The following is a 22,122-nucleotide window of genomic DNA, read 5'->3' as shown; positions in this document are numbered from 1 at the left end:
GAGCTTTTTCCAGGCTTGTAAATAAAACGCAACCATTTTGGTAATGTGTAACATTTGATATAATTCGTTGGAAGGTAGTCGTAAGTGCAGTAAAACCATTAAATATGATAAAATAGGTGAAATATATAAAAGATTAAAGTAATTGAGCTAAAATCAATATAAATCACTTATCTACTAATTGACTACATAAAAAAACGTTTTGAATAAAGTACGCAACAAAAATATAGCGCTTCTATGATCCTATTGATTACAAATTATTCTTAGTAATAATCGTTTTTTTGATTAGATTAGCGTAAACTGACACTATTGGCACTTAATTTACTTACTTAAAGTCAGTCGTCAGCACAAAAAAAAAACAATTATTGTCAAAATCTTGCACGTTTCCGTAATTTTGCTGTAATACAAGTAGTTCATCAGTCTCATCATTTGCCTTTATTTTACGGCCAGCAATCTAATCTGTATAACAGAAATTTATCTGCTTTTGATCTGACGGATCCAATAACTAAGTTACTCCAATGGAACTTGCTCCATAACAATCTAAAAAAAATCGGAAAAGTTTAGTTTTGTGTACTTAATTACTGAAAAGAGTTAGTAGTGGTTAGCACATCAGTTTTTCAGGCGGAATTATATGCAATTTTGCCACAAGAAGGACTAGAAATCAAAAACAAAGTTCCAGATCAAAAAAGCAATTACATTTGCATGTACTAGGAATTGTTGATAGCCTCGTTTGTTCACAATGTGGAATAGCGGAGGCTTTTTGAGGCCTTCACACTTTCCTGCAGGGAACTGGTCTTCATTGGAATGGGTGAAGAAGGAATGGCAAAAAGAGCCTTTAAAGTTAACAAGTGGTTAGCAAGAATAAATCATGGCAGCACTACATTAGCCCTTACAGTACTTAGCGGGTCACAGTATTAAGTCCAATTGGCACACCTTAAAGCTTTGATTAGTAACTGCGTATTAATTGTCATCTAAGGTTTCCCAGTACCTTAGCGCACATTTCTCTATATTGCTTGTCGTCGCACCATGGACCTCGTTCTGGAAGCTCCCGGCCGCGCCTACGCAACTCTTGACTGACCTCAACCAGGTCCAGGATCGAAATTGGGTCCAGTTTGTGTCTGAATATCAAGCCCACTAAGTACTCGATGTAGTGCTGCCTGCCACACACCAAAACAAAAAGCGGTTAATAAGTGGAATCTCCAAAGATTTGTTAATTTATAATTAGCAGTAATAAGGTTTGTGGGGGGCAATTCTACCTGTTTTAATCTATATCGGTACATATTTTTTGGTGTTGCGTAGCCATGAGGTGGCAATTTTTTTCCCGCTCTTCGAACAACCGTTTCTAGATCGTCCTCTTGGAGAATTTCAATGGTTTCTATACGATTTCTGCGTATCGAAAGGCTCAAATATTCGATATAATGCATTCTAGAAGACACGGTTCATTTCTAATAAGTTAGTTTTCATGTGGGGGTCTTTAAAACATGTCCCAATATGGGTGTTAAAAAGAGGTACTGTGGATTTGAGGTAAAGTCAGTCCTAGGGCTAGAGGCAGTGGCGTAATAATTGTTCTTCCTTTTCTACTACACGTCAACTGAACAAGATGGAAATTTGACGTACGTTATTTACAACTGTTATGTAAAGTATAGGGACTTGCGAATTTAAGTTTGATTATTCTTTTATAAATTTTATGTGTTAGGTAAAAATAGGTTGAGAAATTTGTTACTTAATAAGTTTCTCGCTTGGGACAGACTGTATTTATTCTGTGACATGTATGTATATTTAAAGACCCCCTACCCAACATACTTTACCTGCATAAGCCAGCTTGTCCAGGACTGATGTCATTGTTGCACACAGAATCTGTTAAACCTGCGGGAGTTTCTTTTTGCAAAAGCACCTGACATTTAACGATCGCTTTAGCATTTTCTTCCTTATCATTTGGAAGGTCAGTATCAAACTTAATTTTGTGATCCTGCAAAATTCCCATTTGAGTTACTCCACTCAAGATTTCAGTTGTGGAAATACCTTCAGAAGCTTCTGTAACTCGTGCGGTTCTTTGTCTCGCAGATAAAACAAGCAGTTTCTAGGGTGATGAGCGTGTAGACCCAATTTGGCGCAGTATTGGCTTATGCCACATTTGGCTCCCATCATAAAAGGTTTGCCACAACCGTAACAAAACTCGTGTTTGCATTGAATGCAGGTGAAATGCATGCAGCCACCTTTTGCTAGCGAATACCTAATCAGAAAAACTTATTACTATCTAGGCTAAATTGGTATATTGAGTGAATTACCTGAATTTGCAATTTGGACAATCAATTCCATTCTCTGCTAAATGTTTTGCTACCGCTGACGCCTGGTTTTCAGGATCATTGGCGTCCTTCCATTCCGCAAACTTTTCGCAGGTAAGTCCCTCGTGTTGTTTTTCCCACTGCAAATATAATATGATACATACAATTTATTTAACTACCATTTTAAAGTTAGTGGAACGAGCAACAAAAACGTGAAACAACATAGTTGAATGTGTACTTACTGGTCTTCGGCAGTTTGCACAAGTCACAGACTTACAATCAGGACAAATGAGTCTTTTCTGTTTAGGATGAGCAATAAATCCAGACGAACACTAGAAATAGGTATTATTGTTCATTCAAAATCAAGACATCCAAATAGGCAAGCAGAGTAGTTTAGCACAAAAACATACCTGAACGCACCACTTGAAGTTGGGATCTTGCATCAAAGTCCTGTCTCGCAATTTTTGCTGGAACAATTCGTGCACTGGACCATCTAAGATCCCTTTTAGTAAAATGTCCAAGTTACCAAAATAGTCGGACAGTTCATCTTCGTTGATGATGTTGTGGCTAGAATTGTTATTGCTAAGTCTTTGTGGTGGGTTAACTGAAGTTATTGGTTACCTTAACTCCGGCGCTTTACAAAAAGGACAGTTGCAATCCATTATGCTCCGATCGGTAATTTGGACAGTAAAGTAGTTTTTGGCACATTCTTGGCAACAGCGGTGAGTACATCTCAACATGGATACCATCTAAATTTAAATAACTAACACAAACTCAAATCGTTTTTCTTTTGTAATTACCTGATTCATTGGATATTTTCCAGCGCAAAGCTCACAATCTTGCTGTAAGAAGGCGATGGCCGCATCTAGACTGCTACAATCTTTGACCGCTTCTAAAGCTTGTTGGGAAGAAAATGTTAGGGCCATCAGGCTAGCCGCTAGTTCAGCCTGTTCGTAGTTTTTCACTTGTCCTTCGGCTAAAAATCTTCTTGCCTGCCTCTATTTAACAAATAAGTTTTTGAGCCATTTAGTATTTTTTTTTTAGAAGAATTTATAGCCTTTTGGTAACATTGTAGAGGTTTTAAGAAATATTTTATAACATTCTAGAAAATTTCCATACTTTCAAAGGAATCTAGAATTTCTTACCACATCCTAGATCATTCCAGATGATTCTGATACTCTTTGGAAGTTTTTGGAATGTTCTAAAATATTACTAGGATATCAGAATAGTATATTACGAGATGCTAGAAACTTTCAAAACGTTATAGAACTTGATAACATTCTAGAAATATAATTTGAATATCCTGAATGGGAATAATTAATCTTTTTACGACCTTATGATAAAAATGCCAAAGCAGTTTTACCAGTTTGGTGACCTGCAGAATTTTACTTAAGTAAAAACCTACTGAATAACACAATTATGCAAGCACAAGACCGTTTCTTACCTCTAAAACTTCAATTTCAGTCGGTTCTTTTCTCTCTACTTTAAATTCATCAGCGTCGTCTTCCTCAATAAATTCATCTTCAATAATTAACCCACTCCTTCCATCACTGCTTTCGGTTTCGTCTACTTCGATTTCATCTTCCGAATCAAACTCTTCCGATATTTCTTCAATCGAGTTACCGACTATTCCATTTTTTTTATCAGTACCAGTCAACTGATTCACCCTTTCGTTCAACTCGTCCAAATCTATATTCAACTCTTCAGCTGCTTGCATTTTACGTTCTTCAAAATTTTGATACTCGTCCGAGTTGCTGTTGTTATTGTTGTCGTCTTCTTCCAGTTCTTCAAACTCATCATCGGAGAGTAGTTCTTCTAAATTGCTTTCAGACACTGAGCTGTCGCTATCATTATCCAGACTTTTGGTGTAGGACATTTGTTTTGAGCTGGCGTTTGAGTCAAAGGAGGTTTTGAATGATGATTGCGACATTCTTTTGTTGAATGTTTTGGGTGCTTCATCACTTTTATTAGACTGAAATGAGAGACTTTTTTTAAAGTCGGACCCACGTGAAGTGCTTGGGATGTTTTTATCTTCAGTCACTTTAAGTTCGTTTTTGATTGATTTTTCTAAAGTGTTTGTAGCAAACTCCAGTTCGTCACACACTTCCTCAATTTGTTCATAATTTTTGTTAGATTCAGGGTTTGTTGAATTTACTGGTTTTTCTTTTGGTGGACTGGACAGGCGAACTGGAATTTTACTGCCTGAAGTGTTAATAGGTTTGCTGTCTTTAGATATTGAGTTTTGTCTAGTCAAAACTGGAATTTTAGAAGTTCTCTTGTGGTACGACACGTTTTGGTTGTTTTGTGCCATTTGAATTTTGGTTGTCGTTATTGGTTTTAAATCTTTTACAGGACGAGTAGGTTCTTGCACCGCTACGTCCAATATCGGTTCAGGTTTTTCTTCAATTGGAGAATCTGGAGTTTGCCTAACTGCCATACTTTTAAACTTAGCGTACTTTTTGCTGTCGCTCTTTTTCACAGGACGTTTACGCTCTAGTCGGTGAGCTATTTTGGTAGCATCTTGTCCTGACGCTATTTCGAACTTGGTGACTATGTTTACGACATTATCATTGGCGCTTAACTTACGTTCTTCAGTAGGCGCAGGCTCAGGTGCATCACTTGACTCAGTTGTGCTACTCGAACTTGCTTTTCTGGTCAATTTTACAGCTTTTCGTTTTTTTTTCTTGCTGGATTTTCTTTTGGTTTTGCTCGATTTTATAGATTTGATCCCACTTGGTGGTAAAGTGTTTGATGGACCTTCCACCGGTGGTACTTCAACTGCAACCTGATTTGTATCATCATTTTTAACTTTACTCTCTGTTATCTCTGTGGTATCCTTACGATCTGGTATTGCTAGTTTTTCAATATTTATTTTTTCATCTTCACTCACTATCTCTTGAGTTAATACTTCTTCAATAATTGCTTCATTAGTTTGACTATCAGAGCTATCAGTTTCTCTAATATCTTGAAGAGTATTTATTTCTTTCTTGCTCACTTCCACGGTTTTTTCGAAGTCAATTTCAAGGAAATTTTTAAAAGTTTCTTCACTCTCTTTGTCTTCAACTTTGGAATCCTCAATGTTTGAAGACTGTTCTTCAACTGGTTCTACATCCGGTGATTTTTTCAGTATCAACTGAGCTGTGCTCTCCTGAATTGAATCATTCAGTATTTCGTCGGTGGGTAGGTAACGGACTGGAGATGCTTGTTTTCCAGATAACTGGATACTGAATGTAGATACGCTGATTTTTCTTGTTGCACTTTGTTTGTCATCATGAACAGGTTTTTCGTCTATGTTCTCTTCCGTTAGGTTAACAGCCTCATTTTGTCTTAATTGCACTTCAGTGTGATTTAAGGTATTTTCTTCTTGGGAACTGGATGCTTCCAAGCTTGAGAGTGTTACCATTTCAAACCCCAAGCCCGAAGCAGTTTCCACGGATACTCCAAGTTCCTGTTCGTTATTTGCAAGTTGCAATGTAGAGGCTTTGTCACTGTCTTTATTTACTGGAAGATCCATCTTGGAAACTTCAACCTTACTAAAGTTAACTTCCACTTCTGTTCCAGTATTATCAGTTGGTGTTACTTCCGATTTAGGTGAGGGTTTGTCAAAACCCTCTTCTAAAGCGTCTACAAATTGTTCGTCACCCAACCCAAGTTCCTCGTTCGAACTTGACGATTCTCCAGACTCTTGGTTTGCAGTTTTTTGTAAATCAAGCCCAACAGCGTCCACCACTTGGATTACTGTACTACTCTTCTCCACATACGCTTTAGGACTTTGAGGAGTTTCCAGGTTTGTATAAATTGGATTGATGGAGGAAGTGTGCCATTCTATAGTTTCTAGAGGAGTTTTTGTGGGAGAGTCGGTTTTAGCTGCCCGTTTTTGACTGTTGCTCCATTCAGCATTTTCTTGATCAAGCACTTCCTGCAAGTTGTCCATATCTTGGATGTTTCTTAAAATTTCGTTTTCTAACGCGTTAAGGGAATTAAGCATATCGTCACTATCATCCAAACGATTTTTTTGGGATTCACCAGGAATGTAGGGTTTTTCTGATAAAGTGGGGCTACTTACGCTTTTGGGGGAAGATATTGGCTTAATCTCGTTAGAACTTACCGCCACGGCTTGTTTTTTAACTTGTTTTTCTTCATCGCTAAGAACATCTAACAAAAAAATTACAAAAGATAATGTGTTTTAAAGAAAAACAATGAAACGTACCTTCCCCCCTGAATTTTTGCAGCGTAGCCCCATCATTACCCGCCTCATTTTCGATTCCGGTCGGTGGACCCCAAATCCTCATTAAAAAAGGCTTGATCTGTGTTTTGCCTAATTCATTGTAAGCAGCTTCTAAGTCACCGTGATGTGACGTCAACATGGTAACAATGTCTTCTCTGGAAAAGTCACCTCTACTGGCCAGTTCAGCGTACTAAAATTTACTAACTTAATTTAAACGTTTTGTTATTGTTATTATAGTGTTGGACTTACTTTGCGTTGACGCTGTTCCACGCATTCCTGAACAGCTGGCCATAGTTCGCCTTTGTGCATGCGCAAAGCTTCTCTAGCCTCTTTTTCAGAAACGGTGCCCACTATGTTCATGGGACCTTCTCTTCCCATTTGGGTGGAGAGGGTTTGAACGCTTGCGATCATAGCGCCCCAGTGTTCTTTTAGCCAATCTATGGGATTCATATCCTAAATAACGAAAGGTTAATTGGGAGTGTTATTTTGATAGTTTGACATACTTTGCAATGTAGAATAGCCGCCTGAACTTCGTCTGCTGTATATTTAAACTGTTCAGCTTCCTGAAATTAGTAAATTTAACAAAAAAATGTGATATGGCAAGTTTAAGGTGTAATTACCCGAAGTAGTTTGACTAGTTCCATTCCTTGAGCTTTGAATGAATTCCGTCTTTCAAAGTTTGGCTCAAAATACTCTGGGTGCAATGAATCGCTTCTTGGACGGTGACTTTCCATAGGGTCCACCTGGAATTAAAAAAACACACGCTTATAAACATGCAGTTGAATCTTTTTTAAACAAAAAGTAGTAAATCATGCAATTTGTTTGTGTTAATCACTATCACATTGCAAGCTTATGCATTTCCTAAGCTCAAACTGATACTTTCACGTCTATGTTAAAATTAATTCAACATCAAGGTGGGACAATATAAAAAGCTGCATATGGGCGGATGAAATAATTCAGTTGTAAATTTCACCCTGTAATATCCAAGTTCTTGATGACTAGGCCGCCTGTACAGATCACCTCGTCTGAGATCCATAATGCTACTTGACAATCTAGGATTGCTTTGTGGTTTTCTTTGCCTTGTTGGGTGTTTGTCGAAATAGGGTTCTTCATAATCAAACGGCATTGGGCTACCTTCTCGACTTGCTGGCAAACTCTATGAAAACAACTTTATATAACATACAAAAAAAAATTTGAAAGTGGATTGATTCACCTGCGAATCACTGGTAAAACTATGACGACTTGACGATCGCTGCAAGGACCATTCCGAACCTTTTTTTGAAGAACTGGTGTGCATTGATTGGGATCTTTTCAAATCTCTCTGCTTGCTGCTTCTACTCGCTGATCTTGGACTCTTTGAGGGAGATCTCTGATGATTATCTCGTTTCACTTCATCGTAAGTCTGTAAAATTGTATCAATCATGTTTATTTTTGACAATTATCTTACAGTTAAAAGTGAAGACCGTTAAAATTTGGTAAAAGGACTTATGAAACTAATTACCGAGTCCAGAAGGAAGCTACACAAAACCATTCTTCGTCACAATTAATGACTTGCGCTATGCAGACGATACTGTCCTTGCTAGAAATATGCCTACAAGAACTGAGGGTCGTCACTGCCAGACGACATTTTGGCTTGACACAACACAAAAATGACTAAATAGATGATTATAACAAAGAACAACGCTCCGCAAGAACACCTCTATGTAGACAATTAGAGGGGTTACCAAATATAACCATCTGGGTACAAACATCTCTCTGAAATCAAGATCCTTATAGAGAAAGTACGTAGTTTTTGTCAAAACGAAGAAGATACCCTGTAGATCTCTTAGAATATGCATGCTGAAGTACTATGTTTTGCTAAACTTGGACGCTTAACAGATCAACACAGAACAGCTTACCAGAATGAATAAAAAGTTGGAGGTGTTAAAATGTGAAGAGAGAAGAAAGATCACCTTACTGAGTAACATAATGCGGAATTCAAAATATGAATTACTCCACTTAATAATCCAGAGGAAGATTGTGGGGGGAAAAGGTCAATTGGAAGAAGATCTATTCAGAGCAGTCAGGATTGCCATAATGTTAGCAAACCTTCGATAATGAAGAAGCTACATGAAGAAGAAGGAAAGCTTCATCAACATAAAATTGATTGAACAGTTCAGCCTCTTAATGTAAGTAAATTTGTATCCGTTTATAACTATGAAACACGTACTTGGGTGGATATATTTTGTGGTGGTGGTGACGTTCCAATGCTAGTAGAAACCATTCTTTTAGCATTATCCTCTTCGTCTTTTTGGTTTGGTAAATCTGGAGGTGGAGAGGGTCCACACCCTGTGGAAACTTTTGAAGATGTTGCTTGATTAATCGCTTCCACTTCCCTTTCAACCAAATCATCTTCCTGCAGCGCCCCGTTCTGACCGTCATCAGTCTTTTCACTTTCACTTGCGATTGTTAAGTCTTCTGCAAATGAAGGACTATCATCAAAGAGACACGAAACACACCAAAGCACATTTATACGACTGACACTATACGCACTAATATTAGTAAAAAGCACATAAACACAGCACAATAACAACACTCACGACAGTTTTTATAGATTTCTAGGTTTGTTAGGGTGACATTTAACTATTTATTCTTGTAAAACGAGGCGGTAAACTTTGTCCCAGGCCAGAAACTGATCTTTCTAATGGTCCTACCTTTGGGTTTTGCTTCTGGTTTCTTTTTCTCCACCTCCAGATTGTTGATGTTGATTTTCTCCAACTTGTTCTGCATTGATTCAGTTTCGCTGTAGTCTTTTGCACTGTTAGCGCTGTAATCGTCAGAACTGGGGCTTTGCAGTGTTTTGTTGCTTTTGGTCTCGCGACCGACTGGTGGTTTTTTTGATGATACACCACTTTGCAGGGAAGATTTCTTTGTTTGGGACACTGAAGATGGTGTTCTAACCAGATTCACTTTGACTGTGGGTGTTTTACAGCAAACTGAACACACTCTAGTACCAGCGTCATTCACAAAAGTACAGTGTTCACAACTCCAAGAAGTGTTCGGAAGTTGTTCTTCATCTTTGTTGTTGATTGGTGGGACTTCTTCATCTTCTTCAAGTAGCTCTTCGCTGTAACTCACATTGTGCTTCCGGCTATCGTCGCTTTGCTCATCATCAGTTTCGCCGCTTGAAGTGTCAACAACACTAGCTCTGCTTCTACCAACAGATCCGCGTTCAAGTCTGTCACTTTTGTTGCCGATATTTCTTCTTATTGCTTCTCTGGGCATTGATGAGGTGTCTCTAAGTGGCCGTTCTCTAATTACGTATCGTCCAAGTGAACGTCTTTCACTTCTGTTATCTCCATGACTGAAGGTTGATCGCCTGTCGTCTATTTCGTTTGAATCTTCGTCGGAGCTTTCATCTCGGTACTTTCTGCGTGATTTTCTACTTAAGCTTGATTTGCGGGATTTGATGCTTTGAGTTGGAGAAGCCGGTCGGGAGTGTGAACATCCCCTGAAATAGGTGTTAATTTCTTAAATTTAAAACTACTGTGAGTGAGAGGCTAAGCTTACCTGCTATGTGGTGGAGGTAGTCCATAAGGATACATGCCTGGTGGACCATGGTAAGGCCCCATCCACATAGGATTCCCCGGATAACCACCTGGCATCATATTAAGGCTCATATTACTACCGTGCGAAGGATTCCAACAACACTGGTGCTGTTCCATCCAAGCGTTCTGGCAACACGGCATCGGATAGTTTAGTTGAGCCATTGAATGTGCCTGGATAACCACCGTTACACAAACATTTTGCATAACAACAAAACCGTACCTGTTGCATCGGCACAAAAGCACCTTGATTGTGATATTGCATGGGATTGTTCAAATCAAAAACGGAAGTGGTGTGAGGCAATCCCCGCGCACTGGGAGGACAGGAAGTGTTGCTTAGTTTCCGGGAAACTCTACTGCCCACATCTGACCCGGAAACGCTTCCGGTTCTGTTACGAAATCCGCGTTGGTCTTGATCCCAATCTGGATAGCCTGAGTCTCTACTGGATGGTTGGTCGTATTCGGCTACAGTACTTGGTAGGTTTGGGGTGGTACCTCGCATTGCTAATTGGTGTTTTCGGTACCTTTCTTGCAGTGACGGGCTGGGACTAGGAGCTTGGAATTGACGGAAATCCTCTTGGGAGATTTGGGAGTTTGATCTTGATGCTGTGTAGAAAATACAAGACCAAACTAAGATATTTCTTAAAACTAAAAAGGAATACTTACTAGGATAGCTTGGAATACCACTGCTAGGACTATTTGGTGTGGGAGGTAAAGGTCTGCTTCCCAAAGTAAGACCACGTCGTAAACTGTTCATTTTCTCCTTCAAGCTGAACGCGCCTTCCTTTCGGGGCATCGTAAAGGAAGTCATCCCCTAAAACAAATTCAGTTATCGCTTCCCAATTTGATTAAGCGCTTAAAAGTTTGCTTTAAGTAACAACTTATGTCCTGTGATTGTAGGTAAGTATGTGATGTTTTTTTAAATTTATATCAGTTCAAGCTTAAGCCATGCAGGATACTGGGTTAAACCTTCAATCCACCATCTTATTTAGTAGGCATATAGATTCTAGCAGAGTTAATATGTATCAATGTATCAACCAGTGTTAACAAAATTAATAAGTGCATTTACTTTTGCATTATGTAACAAAATTACCTGGTTTCTCATGGGAGTGGGTGAGGGACACGGAGACGGGCCTACCGAACCTGATCTACGTCTTCTAGGGGGCGGTACGGGTAATGGAGGGGCTTCTCCTTTGGGGGGTAGTGGTGGTCGAATTGGCTGAGTTCCACGTTCTTCAATTCTCTAAAAGCTTCATTAATTTTTTTTTTATTTTGGAGTAAAACGACTTACTCGTCTTAAATGGGTCTGCCTTTTAGGATGTCGATGGTACATGTCATCGCAAGAGAGACAAAAGTTTTGTTGGCAGTGTTCGCAGCGCACACTAACTGACGCGGCAGCTGATCCACACAGTTGACAACGTTTTTGGGGAGCTAGGAAACAAATTCTTAGTTTCCCTCTTGCTTTTACTCTACATTTACCTGGTGCCATGTTGTTTAAAGGTGGTGCATTGGAATATTGGCCAAATTCGATCACTTCATAATCAGGTTCGTGGTTGTTCTGTTTGTGTAGCATATCAAAATGTCCTTTGGTGTGGTCATCTGCTCGAGGAACTGGCGGAGGTGGAATACCACTTGAACCACTCTTATTCTGCAAAAATATGTCATTAAAGGTTTTAATAGAAAAGCCACAACTAGCTGCTGATATGGCTTAATTCAAGATTGAGTAAATATTAAAAGGATAGATATTGACCTAAATAACACAATCATCACAAAAAATTTCTTTGTAGCCAGGTTTCAGACAAATTCAAAGACTTTAGTTTTGAAAATTGACTTACAAACCAGTAAATTTACTTTGAAACAATGAAAATTGAATTTAGAGGCTTAAAAATTGCCTTTGTAAGCCGTTTTCATAGTTTTCAGACAAATTGAAAGACTTTAGTCTTGAAAATTGACTTAAGAAACTTAAAAAAGTAAAATTGACTTAAAAACGATCATAATTCGAGCATTTCTTAAAAATCTAGACTGTTTTTAGTGCTTTAAGGCTGTTTTCAGCAAGTTTTTGACTTATCAGGCTTGAACGCCAGTTTGTACACTGTTCATAGTCTTAAAAATGTCATTTCATCTTCACTATGAAATTGACTTCTACACTCAACCAATTGGACTATTTTTAGTGCTTTTAGACTGAAAAATCGAGCTTAAAACTATTCTTAATAGTAAAAGTTAAGTTTCAGACTCTTCAGAAATGAAAGTAAACAATTTTGGCACTATAAATGCTACAATATTAGTCTTGAACACTAATTTTTTGAATTAAATGCGAAAATTGAGTTGTACACCAATAAAAGTCTTGAAAATAGACTTTTGGACTCATTTCTAGCTTTAAAAGTCAACTTTTAGACTATTTTTAGAAATAAAAAATAAGTTTTATGCGCAACAATCATTGCCTTGATATACTCAGTTTTAAATAATCGGCCATCGATCCGATTTCCTTAAGTTGTTAAACCACTTTCACATTTCTACCTACTCAGACAAAAATAGCTGATTCTGTTTTTAAAGCAAAATAATACTAAAAATAAGTTTTTCAGTATTTGGCGGTCAAATTTAAATTTAGCATCAAATTATTCAGTTTATTGGGTTGGTAGCGGTCGAATGTTTTGATCCGTGCAGAAAAGCGGGTTGCACCATGACAAGCGCAGCAAATCAACAACCACGCGCCAGAGAGAGAAAACAACATAATCGATCAGCTTGTGGATGCAACCTAATTTTTTAGGTTGTATTTTTGTTTTTTATTTACGATTATCAAATATGGCGCATCGGTTGACAAAGCTTTGACAGTTTGGGGGTTTTTAATAAAAATAAATTGAAGCCCTTCTAATGATTTAATTTTGTATAAAATGTTTACTTTGCCCAATTTTTGTCGTGTGTGTCTCAAATATGATAAAAATCTCATCGACTTGGCCCACATCGAAAACGAACCGAACGAAACGTTGATGAGTAAACTACAACTTTGTGTATCTGAAGTGGTAAATTTTTTGTTGTTGTTAACCGGAATCCCGGATTATTTTTGTTGTTTTTTTTTTAGGAATGGACTGCCTTCAAACCTTTGTTGTGCCATCCGTGTATCAAGCGGCTCAATATAGCGTATAGTTTCAAAAAACAGTGTGTTCAGTCTGCTGGTGTGTTAAAAAACTATGTGGAACTGGTCAAGGAATCTCAAAGAAAAAATGAATCTCAAAACACGACCAAATCTCAAAATACTGGACAGGGAAACGCCTACATGCTACTTCCCAACCAGAAATATGTCAAGATCTTGGTAGGATCACAAAATCAAGGCACAACAGGTAACACAAACTCATTCCAAAATGTTTTTTTGAATCTTATACCAACAACAACAATCAGTCCTGTTCCTAACACTTCTGATGGTGGAACCCAGAAGAATAAGGACACAAATCAGAATGTGTTTTTAAATATAAACAGCACATTTCAAAAGTTTATTCCATTGTCTTCACTTGATCCACCTCCACTTAAAAAATCTGAACTAAACAAAAAATCCAATTCCAAAGAATCAGTTTTAAAGTCCAATGTCAATGTGAGTCAGTTGTTTAATGAGTCCAATGCTGAAGAAATGAGTGTAGAAATTGATCCCACTTCATTTTTATCACTGGAGCATGATGACTCTTCCAACAGTGAAGATGAATCAAAGCATGATTGGGATGAAGTGATAACCAAGCAGAAAATTGATTCACATAAAATTCGAGCAAACGGTGCCACTCCAGCTGAACAACCTGACATTACAAATGGCAAAGAGCAGGTCTCAACACCATCCAACTATGTTCCTATTCTTCCAAAAGATGATTTATATTCTGGTGGCCATTTCTTATCTTCCTCATCAGATAAGACAGACATTAATTGTGAATCATGCCAAAAATCATTCCCATCAATCAGACTTCTTAAGCAACATTTGAAACAATTCCACCTTGGTAAACTACCATTTAAGTGTGGTTACTGTTACACTGAGTATATGATTCGTTCAGAATATGATGACTGTTTGTCAAGACATAAAAAGGACCAAGAAGTTCAGAATACCAGTCTCACATTGAAGGACTTTGCTGATGGCACTTCATATGAAAGTGATGCCCTTACTTTGTCCCTAATAGCTGACACTCCAGCTGATATGAATCTTGAAGCAAATGAAAATGGTGACTATGTTTGTACAGTTTGCGCAAGGATTTTCAATAGTTCAGCAGGACTGCTAAGACATAGAGTGAGGAAACACAACCAGAAGAACAGAAAGAAGTATTTTATAAAAGGCATGAAAAATGCTAAATGTGATATATGCAACCGGGAGTTTTCCACACAGTCCTACATGCAATTACATAGAAAACTGCATATGAGGGAGGATTTAGGGTATAAATATAAGGTTCAGGGAAGAAGTAAATATAAAAACATTCCCGACGAAGATGGAGAAAACCTGAAGTCTGATGAGAAGGAGAAAAAGGATGACAGCAATGTAAAAGAGGAGAGTGACACGGATAGTGACAGTGAGGAAACACCAGAAAAGAAGAAAAAAGTTGATGCAGGTGATGGAGTTAAGGTTGAATCAGAAGGGAATAGTATGAGCTCAAATGATGTGGACATGGACAAGAACCAAGTTCAAGAAGAGTCAGAGTCCAGTAGTGAAAATGACTCAAACTCTGAAGAGGAGGATGGTAATGATGATAAGAATTGATTAGGTTTAAAGTAGAAGGTATAACCTTCAGAACATATAATTTTTAGATTAGCACTACCTACATAGTAGTGTAGCTGGCAATTATTATAACTATTTGCAGTAACAATTTTATATTATTTTTCTGGTTACTGCACTCAGTGATTTTTTTTACACTATTCGTTTTAGTGCTTAAAGACTTGGAAAGCAACTCTTACATAGTAGTTTACATATTTTTGTTAAAAGAAGATGAAATATGGTAAAAGTAATGTTTTAACCAGTTCATTCAGTGATAAAGGTGACTTTCTAGTGTAATGTAATTTTAAAAAGCAGCCACTCTACTAAACTGCAGATGATCAAATTAGTTTTTTTGCATTTTTAAGACCTACTTTACATTCACTGGTTCAGTTTCTTTATCAATTTTTTAGTTTGTGCCAAAACTAACTCATAAAGTTTCTGACAATTGGTTAATGTACATTTTAAGTATTTTTTTATCAAATTTGGAGCCCATTAGTGAATTTTTTAGTTGAAAATGATGAAACTATAGTAAAAACTTGAAAATTACATTTCAAGGTTTCTTAAACACATTTGTAGCTTTTGAGTGAATTTTATAGTTCTAGAAAACTTGAAAATTGACTTGAAAGCTACATTTTAATGTTTCTTCACCAAATTTGTAGCTTTTGAGTGCATTTTTAGTTGAAAATAATGAAACCAAAGTAAATACATAAAAATTGACTTAAAATTGGTAATTTTCTTATCAGAATAGTTGAAATTAATTATGAAAACTTGATAATTGACTTGTTTAGCTACATTTCAAGGTTTCTTAAGCAAATTTACAGCTTTTGAGTGAATTTTTAGTTGAAAATAATGAAACTAAAGTAAAAATATGAAAATTGACTTAAAATTGCCAATTTTCCTGTCAGAATAGTTGAAATTAATTTTGAAAACGTGAAAATTGACTTGTCAGCTACGTTTCAATGTTTCTTAACCAAATTTGTAGCTTTTGAGTGAATTTTTAGTTGAAAATATTCTAACTAAAGTAAAAACATACAAATTGACTTAAAATTGTCAATTTTCCTATCAAAATTGTTTAAATTAATTCTGAAAACTTGCAAATTGACTTATTGTTAGCTATATTCTATAGTTTCTTAACCAAATTTGTAGCTTTTGAGTGAATTTTCTAGTTGAAAATAATGAAACTAAAGTAAAAACATGAAAACTTACAATTTTTCTATCAAAATTGTTTAAATTAGTATTGAAAACTTGAAAATTGACTTGTTAGCTACATTTCAAGGTTTCTTCACCAAATTTGTAGCTTTTGAGTGCATTTTTAGTTGAAAATAATGAAACCAAAGTAAATACATAAAAATTGACTTAAAATTGGTAATTTTCTTATCAGAATAGTTGAAATTAATTATGAAAACTTGATAATTGACTTGTTTAGCTACATTTCAAGGTTTCTTAAGCAAATTTACAGCTTTTGAGTGAATTTTTAGTTGAAAATAATGAAACTAAATTAAAAACATGAAAATTGACTTGACAGCTACGTTTCAAGGTTTCTTAACCAAATTTAAAGCTTTTGAGTGAATTTTTAGTTGAAAATATTCTAACTAAAGTAAAAACATACAAATCGACTTTAAATTGTCAATTTTCCTATCAAAATTGTTTAAATTAATTCTGAAAACTTGCAAATTGACTTATTGTTAGCTATATTCTATAGTTTCTTAACCAAATTTGTAGCTTTTGAGTGAATTTTCTAGTTGAAAATAATGAAACTAAAGTAAAAACATGAAAACTTACAATTTTTCTATCAAAATTGTTTAAATTAGTATTGAAAACTTGAAAATTGACTTGTTAGCTACATTTCAAGGTTTCTTCACCAAATTTGTAGCTTTTGAGCGCATTTTTAGTTGAAAATAATGAAACCAAAGTAAATACATAAAAATTGACTTAAAATTGGTAATTTTCTTATCAGAATAGTTGAAATTAATTATGAAAACTTGATAATTGACTTGTTTAGCTACATTTCAAGGTTTCTTAAGCAAATTTACAGCTTTTGAGTGAATTTTTAGTTGAAAATAATGAAACTAAATTAAAAACATGAAAATTGACTTGACAGCTACATTTCAAGGTTTCTTAACCAAATTTAAAGCTTTTAAGTGAGTTTTCTAGTTGAAAATAATGAAACTAAAGCAAAAACATGAAAATTGACAATTTTCTTATCAAAATTGTTTAAAATAGTATTGAAAACTTGGAAATTGACTTGTTACCTACATTTCAAGGTTTCTTAAGCAAATTTACAGCTTTTGAGTGAATTTTCTAGTTGAAAATAATGAAACTCTTTAGCTTCATTATTAATGAAACTCCTCTGTTTTTACTTCTAAAAACATGAAAATGGACAATTTTCCTATCACAATTTAGCAATATTGCAAACAATGGAAAATTTCTTGAGACATCTAGAAAAATTCTATTCTTCAATGTTATGTTACACAGACATGTTATCTACATAATCTACATGATTGTGGATGTAATTGTTTTGTTGGTGATTTCAGATATTTATTCATTGACACATCTTTGTTATTATTAATTTCTGACTAGTTTTTGTACTGGTAAATACTAATAAAAAATTCAAATTTTTAATTTATGGTGGTTATATTATTTTGTCCACGACCAACCAATAATGTACTAATATTCAGCGTGTTCACAGAAGCTAAATTAGGGTCATATAACGTGAGAGTGATTAATGAGGCCGCATTCGTTTCCAAGCTCCATAGAGCGAGCAGAGCGTTTTTGACGTCACGATGACGTAATTTGGCAAAACCATAGATTGACCAATTGTCATACTACGTCATTGTGACGTCAAAAAAGCTCTATATAGCTGTGTGTCTAGGTTTAATTAATTCTGAGTGTTGTCTTAGATTGCTGGTTTCTCTGAGATTTGTTTATTTAAATTTTTTATAAAAGTTGAATAATTGTACGACGTACATTTTCTTAAGCTGCTATCAAAAAATATAATGTACTTTACAAACTAGAAACTAAAGAAACTGAACCAAAACGCACTTTTTTATCTACCGAACTGATTACGAATAATTTTCTGATTAGCTTTACATTGTTTAAGATTCCACTAGTATTTTAGGTTTATTGTGCTGCTAAAGTAGGTAGTGATAAGCACTTTTCGTTTTTAAGAACCAGGGCAATCATGTATAACCAAATAGGATTTGGTACACTTTGGCTGTATTTATGTAAAATTTTGCAGAACAAAGTTCTTTATTTAGCTATAGTTTTTTTTTTATAATTATTCACTTATTAAGTTTTTTTTTATATTCATTATTATAGTTGCTACTAGGTTAACAATTATATTGTATATATTACTTGATTCCTATAGAGTTTAAGTTTCTACTGTAATTTTTAAACAAACTTTGAAATTTCATTTTCTAAAAGGATCAAATGTTTTTTGTTTTGATTTTTTTTTGGTCACCTGCACATTTCTAGGTACAAACAGTTCTTCCATAATTTTTCAAAATAGTAGATTATAGTAAAGTTTACAACAAATCTGGGCTATATAAAACTAAAACAACATTCCTGTGGTGTAACAAATAAAGCAATAAATTGTCCCCTTCCAGAGATTTTAAATTGATGTAAAATAGTAACTTACCACCCATTGTGGCATGTTTCGTGCCATCCTAAGTCTGGTGGAGGGATTGGAGATCACCATAGGTTTCCATTTGTTATCGTTTTTGCTCTGAAAAATTATATAGAATATGCCGTTATTTCAAAACGTTCTTTTCTATTTTTATCTCGTATCATGTATTTTATATTGTAGCCACAATAAAATATTTTTTGACAAATACAAATAGTTTGTTATTTATTTAAATTTTGTACCTTGTATGTTAAGTAACACTGCGATATTTCATATTCTTCCAGTGCAGGTTTGAAGCATTTTTTTGAGGGCGATTACTTATTTTTACATTATTTTAAGGAGGAGAGAAGAAAGAGCTGTCAGTGTGGCTAAATAATGGAACAATTAGGCAACGAGATTCTGCATTGTATGGAGAAGGTTACCAGAGGTACAGGAGAATAAATAATATAAAGTTGTAAACTTGTCTACAATAATTTATTATGGGACAGCAAAAAGGTAAGTATATACAATCACATAACTTAACATTTTTAGGTCACAGTGTATCTGTAGAGGTATATAATTAAAATAAAACAGGAACGATGATTAATGTTGGCTGGTCCTATTAAATAGGAGATAGGTAAATATTTTTAGATCTACATACTCGCCACAAATAAGCAGGAAATTTTGTTGGCCTTGATTCATTTTATTTCGCAATTACAGTACATTACACTGAGATATATGGGTCAGCAAGTCTATAAAACGTTGTGTTCTAGGGACAAAAAGCTACTTAAAAGTTTATTACCGCTGTAATGATAAATAACTTGATATATTTAGCTAAGAATTAGGGAGTTTTCTTTGAAAACTGCCAGATTATTTAACTTGCAGTTTATAAGTTTAAATGGTTTTTAAATATTGCATTTTGTGTACAACATACATTTTGCTGAACACGTTTTTCTTGGTGTTTAGATACCTATAAGAATGCTTATTTAACTTTTAAATTTTAAACCAGGATGCAATTTTCGTAATTTTGTTGAAATCTGCCAAACCGGAAGCCCTATGTGGGCCAAGTTTGTCTTGCATACAAATAGAAATACTCAGTTTCTGGCAGTACAAATTTTGACACTGCTTTTCTCCCTGATTGTATCAAACTTTGTAGTGTTTTTCCATGTTATTGGATAGTAAATTTGGTGAGGATTTCAAAAATGTGCTTAAAACAGTAATTTTTTCACTCCAAGTGGGTTTAACAAGCAATTTTGTTCCTGACTGTGCTTTCAAATGTTTAGAAAAGTTTTCTTGCATCTATTTGATACAACTTGTATTGTATTAAATGTTAAGCTGGTAAGAGTTGAGTTCAGTAGTCGATTTTTGAGATATTATGACTTTCATAATATTGGTTAACTTTTCTGGTATCTATTCAATAATTCAATATAACCTGTGATATAACTGTAATTCAATAACAATTCTACTGTGTACAAAACAGAAAAATATGAAATAGAAAATAAATAGCACTCTATTGCAACAATCAATTATATTACAGTTTCATAACTAAAATAACCTCATTCCTCATTAAACTTTGTAGACTTTAATTTATTTATATCATTTTCCATTGCTGCTATTCTTAATTTAAACTCCAAGTTCATCTCATTCTGGATATTTCTAAGTTTGTTCTTACGCTCAAAGTAAGTTATATCAATGTTTCTCACAGTAGTGGTCATAGTACTGAAATATTTATCAATTTCAGAGTCTATAAATAATAGCCTTTTTTCTTGTTCTTCTGAGAGTGGATAATGCTCTACCATGTCATCCTCCATGTTTTTCTGGAGTAAATCCAGCCTAAAAGTACAATTACGTTGGTAAATGAAGTATCCTATAATAGCTAAAGAAACAAGCTTCAACTTGGGAAAGATAAGTGAAACAAGGTAATTTGCAATTCTCATAAAAGTGAGGAAACAGGATACCATAATTCCTTTACCTGTCTATAACTTTGTTAACAGCTGATTTCCACATTTCTTTTTCCTGCTTGATTTGCTGTAAGTATTCCTTAGGATACACTAATACTTCTTTAGCCGAATCTGCATTATCTTTTCCCCAACGCCTATTCCATTCATCAAGTTTTTTTTCTACTTCATCTTCCTCTGTATTGAAATGTATTGAAGAGCGTTCAAAAATTGAGGATCTTCTTCGAGGCACATTCTTTGTTTCTTCAATAATGATTCGTACACTATTCGTATTTATAGCCATAATGAGGTGGTAATTACTAATTATTTAGGAAATTAAATTGTTTAAACTTTTAACAGATTCAGAAATTCCAAAATAACGTTTCTTTGTGTGAGATTTGAGATTATCTGTCAATGTTGTTCTGTCAAGAGTGTCAAATCTATACATTAACCTCGTTTCTCTACCAATTCTATCATGCAGTAATGCACCGCCCTCTATACTAGAAAACCTAAAACGTCTCTTTTAATGGCGGCGTTAGCGATTTTTCAACTTAAACAATGGAGATGCAGTAAGAAATATGTTTTTTAAAATTTTTTCTTGTACTTGGTTTGCAAGTTGTGAGTGAAAAATCAAAGAGAATTTTATATCAAGTCCATCAGCCAAGCCAAAATAAGTTGGTTAGAACATTTGTGCTGGAAAGTACAACAGCAAACTAATTTGAAAACAAAGTTGCTCTCAAAATGTAACTCATACCTACCTGTGTATGTTTCAACTAATTAGACATTTTACATTTTATTGTTGCAGTAAACAATTCTTGGAAGTTTTATCTGAATCACCCAGTATATTTTTTTCTTCAGATAAGACAATTTCACAAAAAACAATGTGTGCTGGTAATATTTCTAAGAACCAAAAATCTTTCTTAGTGTCAATTTTAGCGATTATAGTTAAAAGTAACAATTTTATTTATTATGGGCGTTATTTAAAGTTAATTAACAGTTTATAAAACACTTTTTGACTTGATTCTGATTTTCTTAATAAAAAAACACAAGGATGTCTATTACATCATTGGTGTTCTATAAAAACAGCTGATTTTCGTTCACGGAAGTCTGGATGTGTAAATATGTTAAGTAACTTTTTTTTGGCGCCCAAATTTTATATAAATTCTAGCAGCTAATCAGCTTTGACGGTCGCAATAACTAGCAGACCAACTTACGCTCATTTTGTTCACAAAACCGCCCTTTTAGTCCATTAAGACACTGTTACACATTGTCAATAGGTCCGCGAACACTACTAGCCGGGCAAAAGACGTACCTACACAATCTGGATTACGGTTGGTTCTAATATTAGTAGCACCGTTTGACATTTTGCCAAATTTTCGTGGTATTAATAAGACGCATGAGACGTCTCTAGCATTAGCCGGTGGTATTTTCGAGTTTTTGTTTGAGCCGTTTCCATTCTGGCACCAAATGCAGGAAATTTTTGATAGCCCTGCTAATCGGAATTGTTAACATTTTGTTGTCGGTGTCCGACAGTGTTTTTGATGATTGCAGAGCGAATAAGTGTGTTACAGGGTGGCCCAACGAAAAGTTTGCACCCCCTACTAATGACTTTCTTAGTCAATTTCAAAACAAGTCTAAAAGTTGACTTTAAAGGCTAGAAATTACTTTATTTTTGATGGGTTGTCGAGTGGTGAATTATTGACATTTATAACTGGACCACCTCCTGTATAATTACCCAATTTTACAACATATTCACTGGCATTCTAATCA

General features: G+C 35.1%; 3 protein-coding genes across 10 annotated transcripts; 1 reads left to right on the top strand and 2 right to left on the bottom strand.

Annotated features, from left to right (window-relative positions):
- Positions 1-35: 35 nt before the first annotated feature.
- Positions 36-21,939, bottom strand: LUBEL (Linear Ubiquitin E3 ligase). 6 transcript variants are annotated; one of them, XM_081986573.1, is made up of 26 exons: positions 21,567-21,935; positions 18,452-18,538; positions 11,574-11,742; positions 11,386-11,525; positions 11,188-11,337; positions 10,761-10,908; positions 10,318-10,700; positions 10,060-10,268; positions 9,204-10,000; positions 8,720-8,967; positions 7,724-7,912; positions 7,484-7,666; positions 7,131-7,253; positions 7,014-7,073; positions 6,760-6,963; positions 6,493-6,700; positions 3,727-6,437; positions 3,083-3,280; positions 2,904-3,031; positions 2,693-2,849; positions 2,525-2,614; positions 2,286-2,422; positions 2,020-2,230; positions 1,806-1,966; positions 986-1,154; positions 36-537 (listed from the first exon to the last, which is right to left on the bottom strand). In XM_081986573.1, exons 1-26 carry the CDS (start codon positions 21,570-21,572, stop codon positions 508-510), a joined length of 7,296 nt encoding a protein of 2,431 aa, XP_081842699.1. In that variant the 5' UTR covers positions 21,573-21,935; the 3' UTR covers positions 36-507. The 6 variants fall into 6 exon arrangements, with proteins under 6 accessions (XP_081842699.1, XP_081842698.1, XP_081842697.1 ...); XM_081986572.1 differs by lacking the exon at positions 986-1,154 and adding an exon at positions 1,254-1,422 and having other exon boundaries at positions 11,386-11,742; positions 21,567-21,939; XM_081986571.1 differs by having other exon boundaries at positions 11,386-11,742; positions 21,567-21,936.
- LOC145733657 (uncharacterized) lies at positions 12,817-18,895 on the top strand. 3 transcript variants are annotated; one of them, XM_081986584.1, is made up of 3 exons: positions 12,817-13,114; positions 13,174-13,432; positions 18,776-18,895. In XM_081986584.1, the coding sequence occupies exons 1-3, from the start codon at positions 12,986-12,988 to the stop codon at positions 18,892-18,894; spliced, it is 507 nt and encodes a 168-aa protein (XP_081842710.1). In that variant the 5' UTR covers positions 12,817-12,985; the 3' UTR covers position 18,895. The 3 variants fall into 3 exon arrangements, 2 of the variants coding, with proteins under 2 accessions (XP_081842710.1, XP_081842709.1); XR_014179252.1 differs by lacking the exon at positions 18,776-18,895 and adding an exon at positions 17,079-18,650 and having other exon boundaries at positions 12,878-13,114; positions 13,174-16,828; XM_081986583.1 differs by lacking the exon at positions 18,776-18,895 and having other exon boundaries at positions 12,878-13,114; positions 13,174-18,650.
- On the bottom strand, positions 19,929-20,783 carry LOC145733666 (uncharacterized). Its single transcript, XM_081986596.1, has 2 exons — positions 20,388-20,783; positions 19,929-20,248 (listed from the first exon to the last, which is right to left on the bottom strand). Exons 1-2 carry the CDS (start codon positions 20,654-20,656, stop codon positions 19,972-19,974), a joined length of 546 nt encoding a protein of 181 aa, XP_081842722.1. The 5' UTR covers positions 20,657-20,783; the 3' UTR covers positions 19,929-19,971.
- Positions 21,940-22,122: the final 183 nt, after the last annotated feature.

The sequence above is a fragment of the Ips typographus genome, linkage group LG9, assembly GCF_016097725.1.
Source record: "Ips typographus isolate SLU linkage group LG9, UJ_Ityp_2.0, whole genome shotgun sequence".
NCBI lineage: Eukaryota > Metazoa > Arthropoda > Insecta > Coleoptera > Curculionidae > Ips > Ips typographus.
The sequence above is the reverse complement of the archived record's forward strand: the minus strand, read 5'-3'. Positions and strand labels throughout refer to the sequence as shown.

Excerpts from the sequence above, each read along its gene's own strand:
- LUBEL (XM_081986572.1), bottom strand. Across the intron at positions 11,743-18,451 it reads GAAACATGCCACAATGGGTG|AATAAGAGTGGTTCAAGTGG; the intron begins GTAAGTTACTAT and ends ATATTTTTGCAG. Across the intron at positions 3,281-3,726 it reads CTGAAATTGAAGTTTTAGAG|AGGCAGGCAAGAAGATTTTT; the intron begins GTAAGAAACGGT and ends TTTGTTAAATAG.
- LOC145733666 (XM_081986596.1), bottom strand. The coding sequence starts at position 20,656 with ATGGCTATAAATACGAATAGTGTACGAATCATTATTGAAGAAACAAAG. Across the intron at positions 20,249-20,387 it reads GTTAACAAAGTTATAGACAG|GCTGGATTTACTCCAGAAAA; the intron begins GTAAAGGAATTA and ends TTGTACTTTTAG.
- LOC145733657 (XM_081986583.1), top strand. The coding sequence starts at position 12,986 with ATGTTTACTTTGCCCAATTTTTGTCGTGTGTGTCTCAAATATGATAAA. Across the intron at positions 13,115-13,173 it reads AACTTTGTGTATCTGAAGTG|GAATGGACTGCCTTCAAACC; the intron begins GTAAATTTTTTG and ends TTTTTTTTTTAG.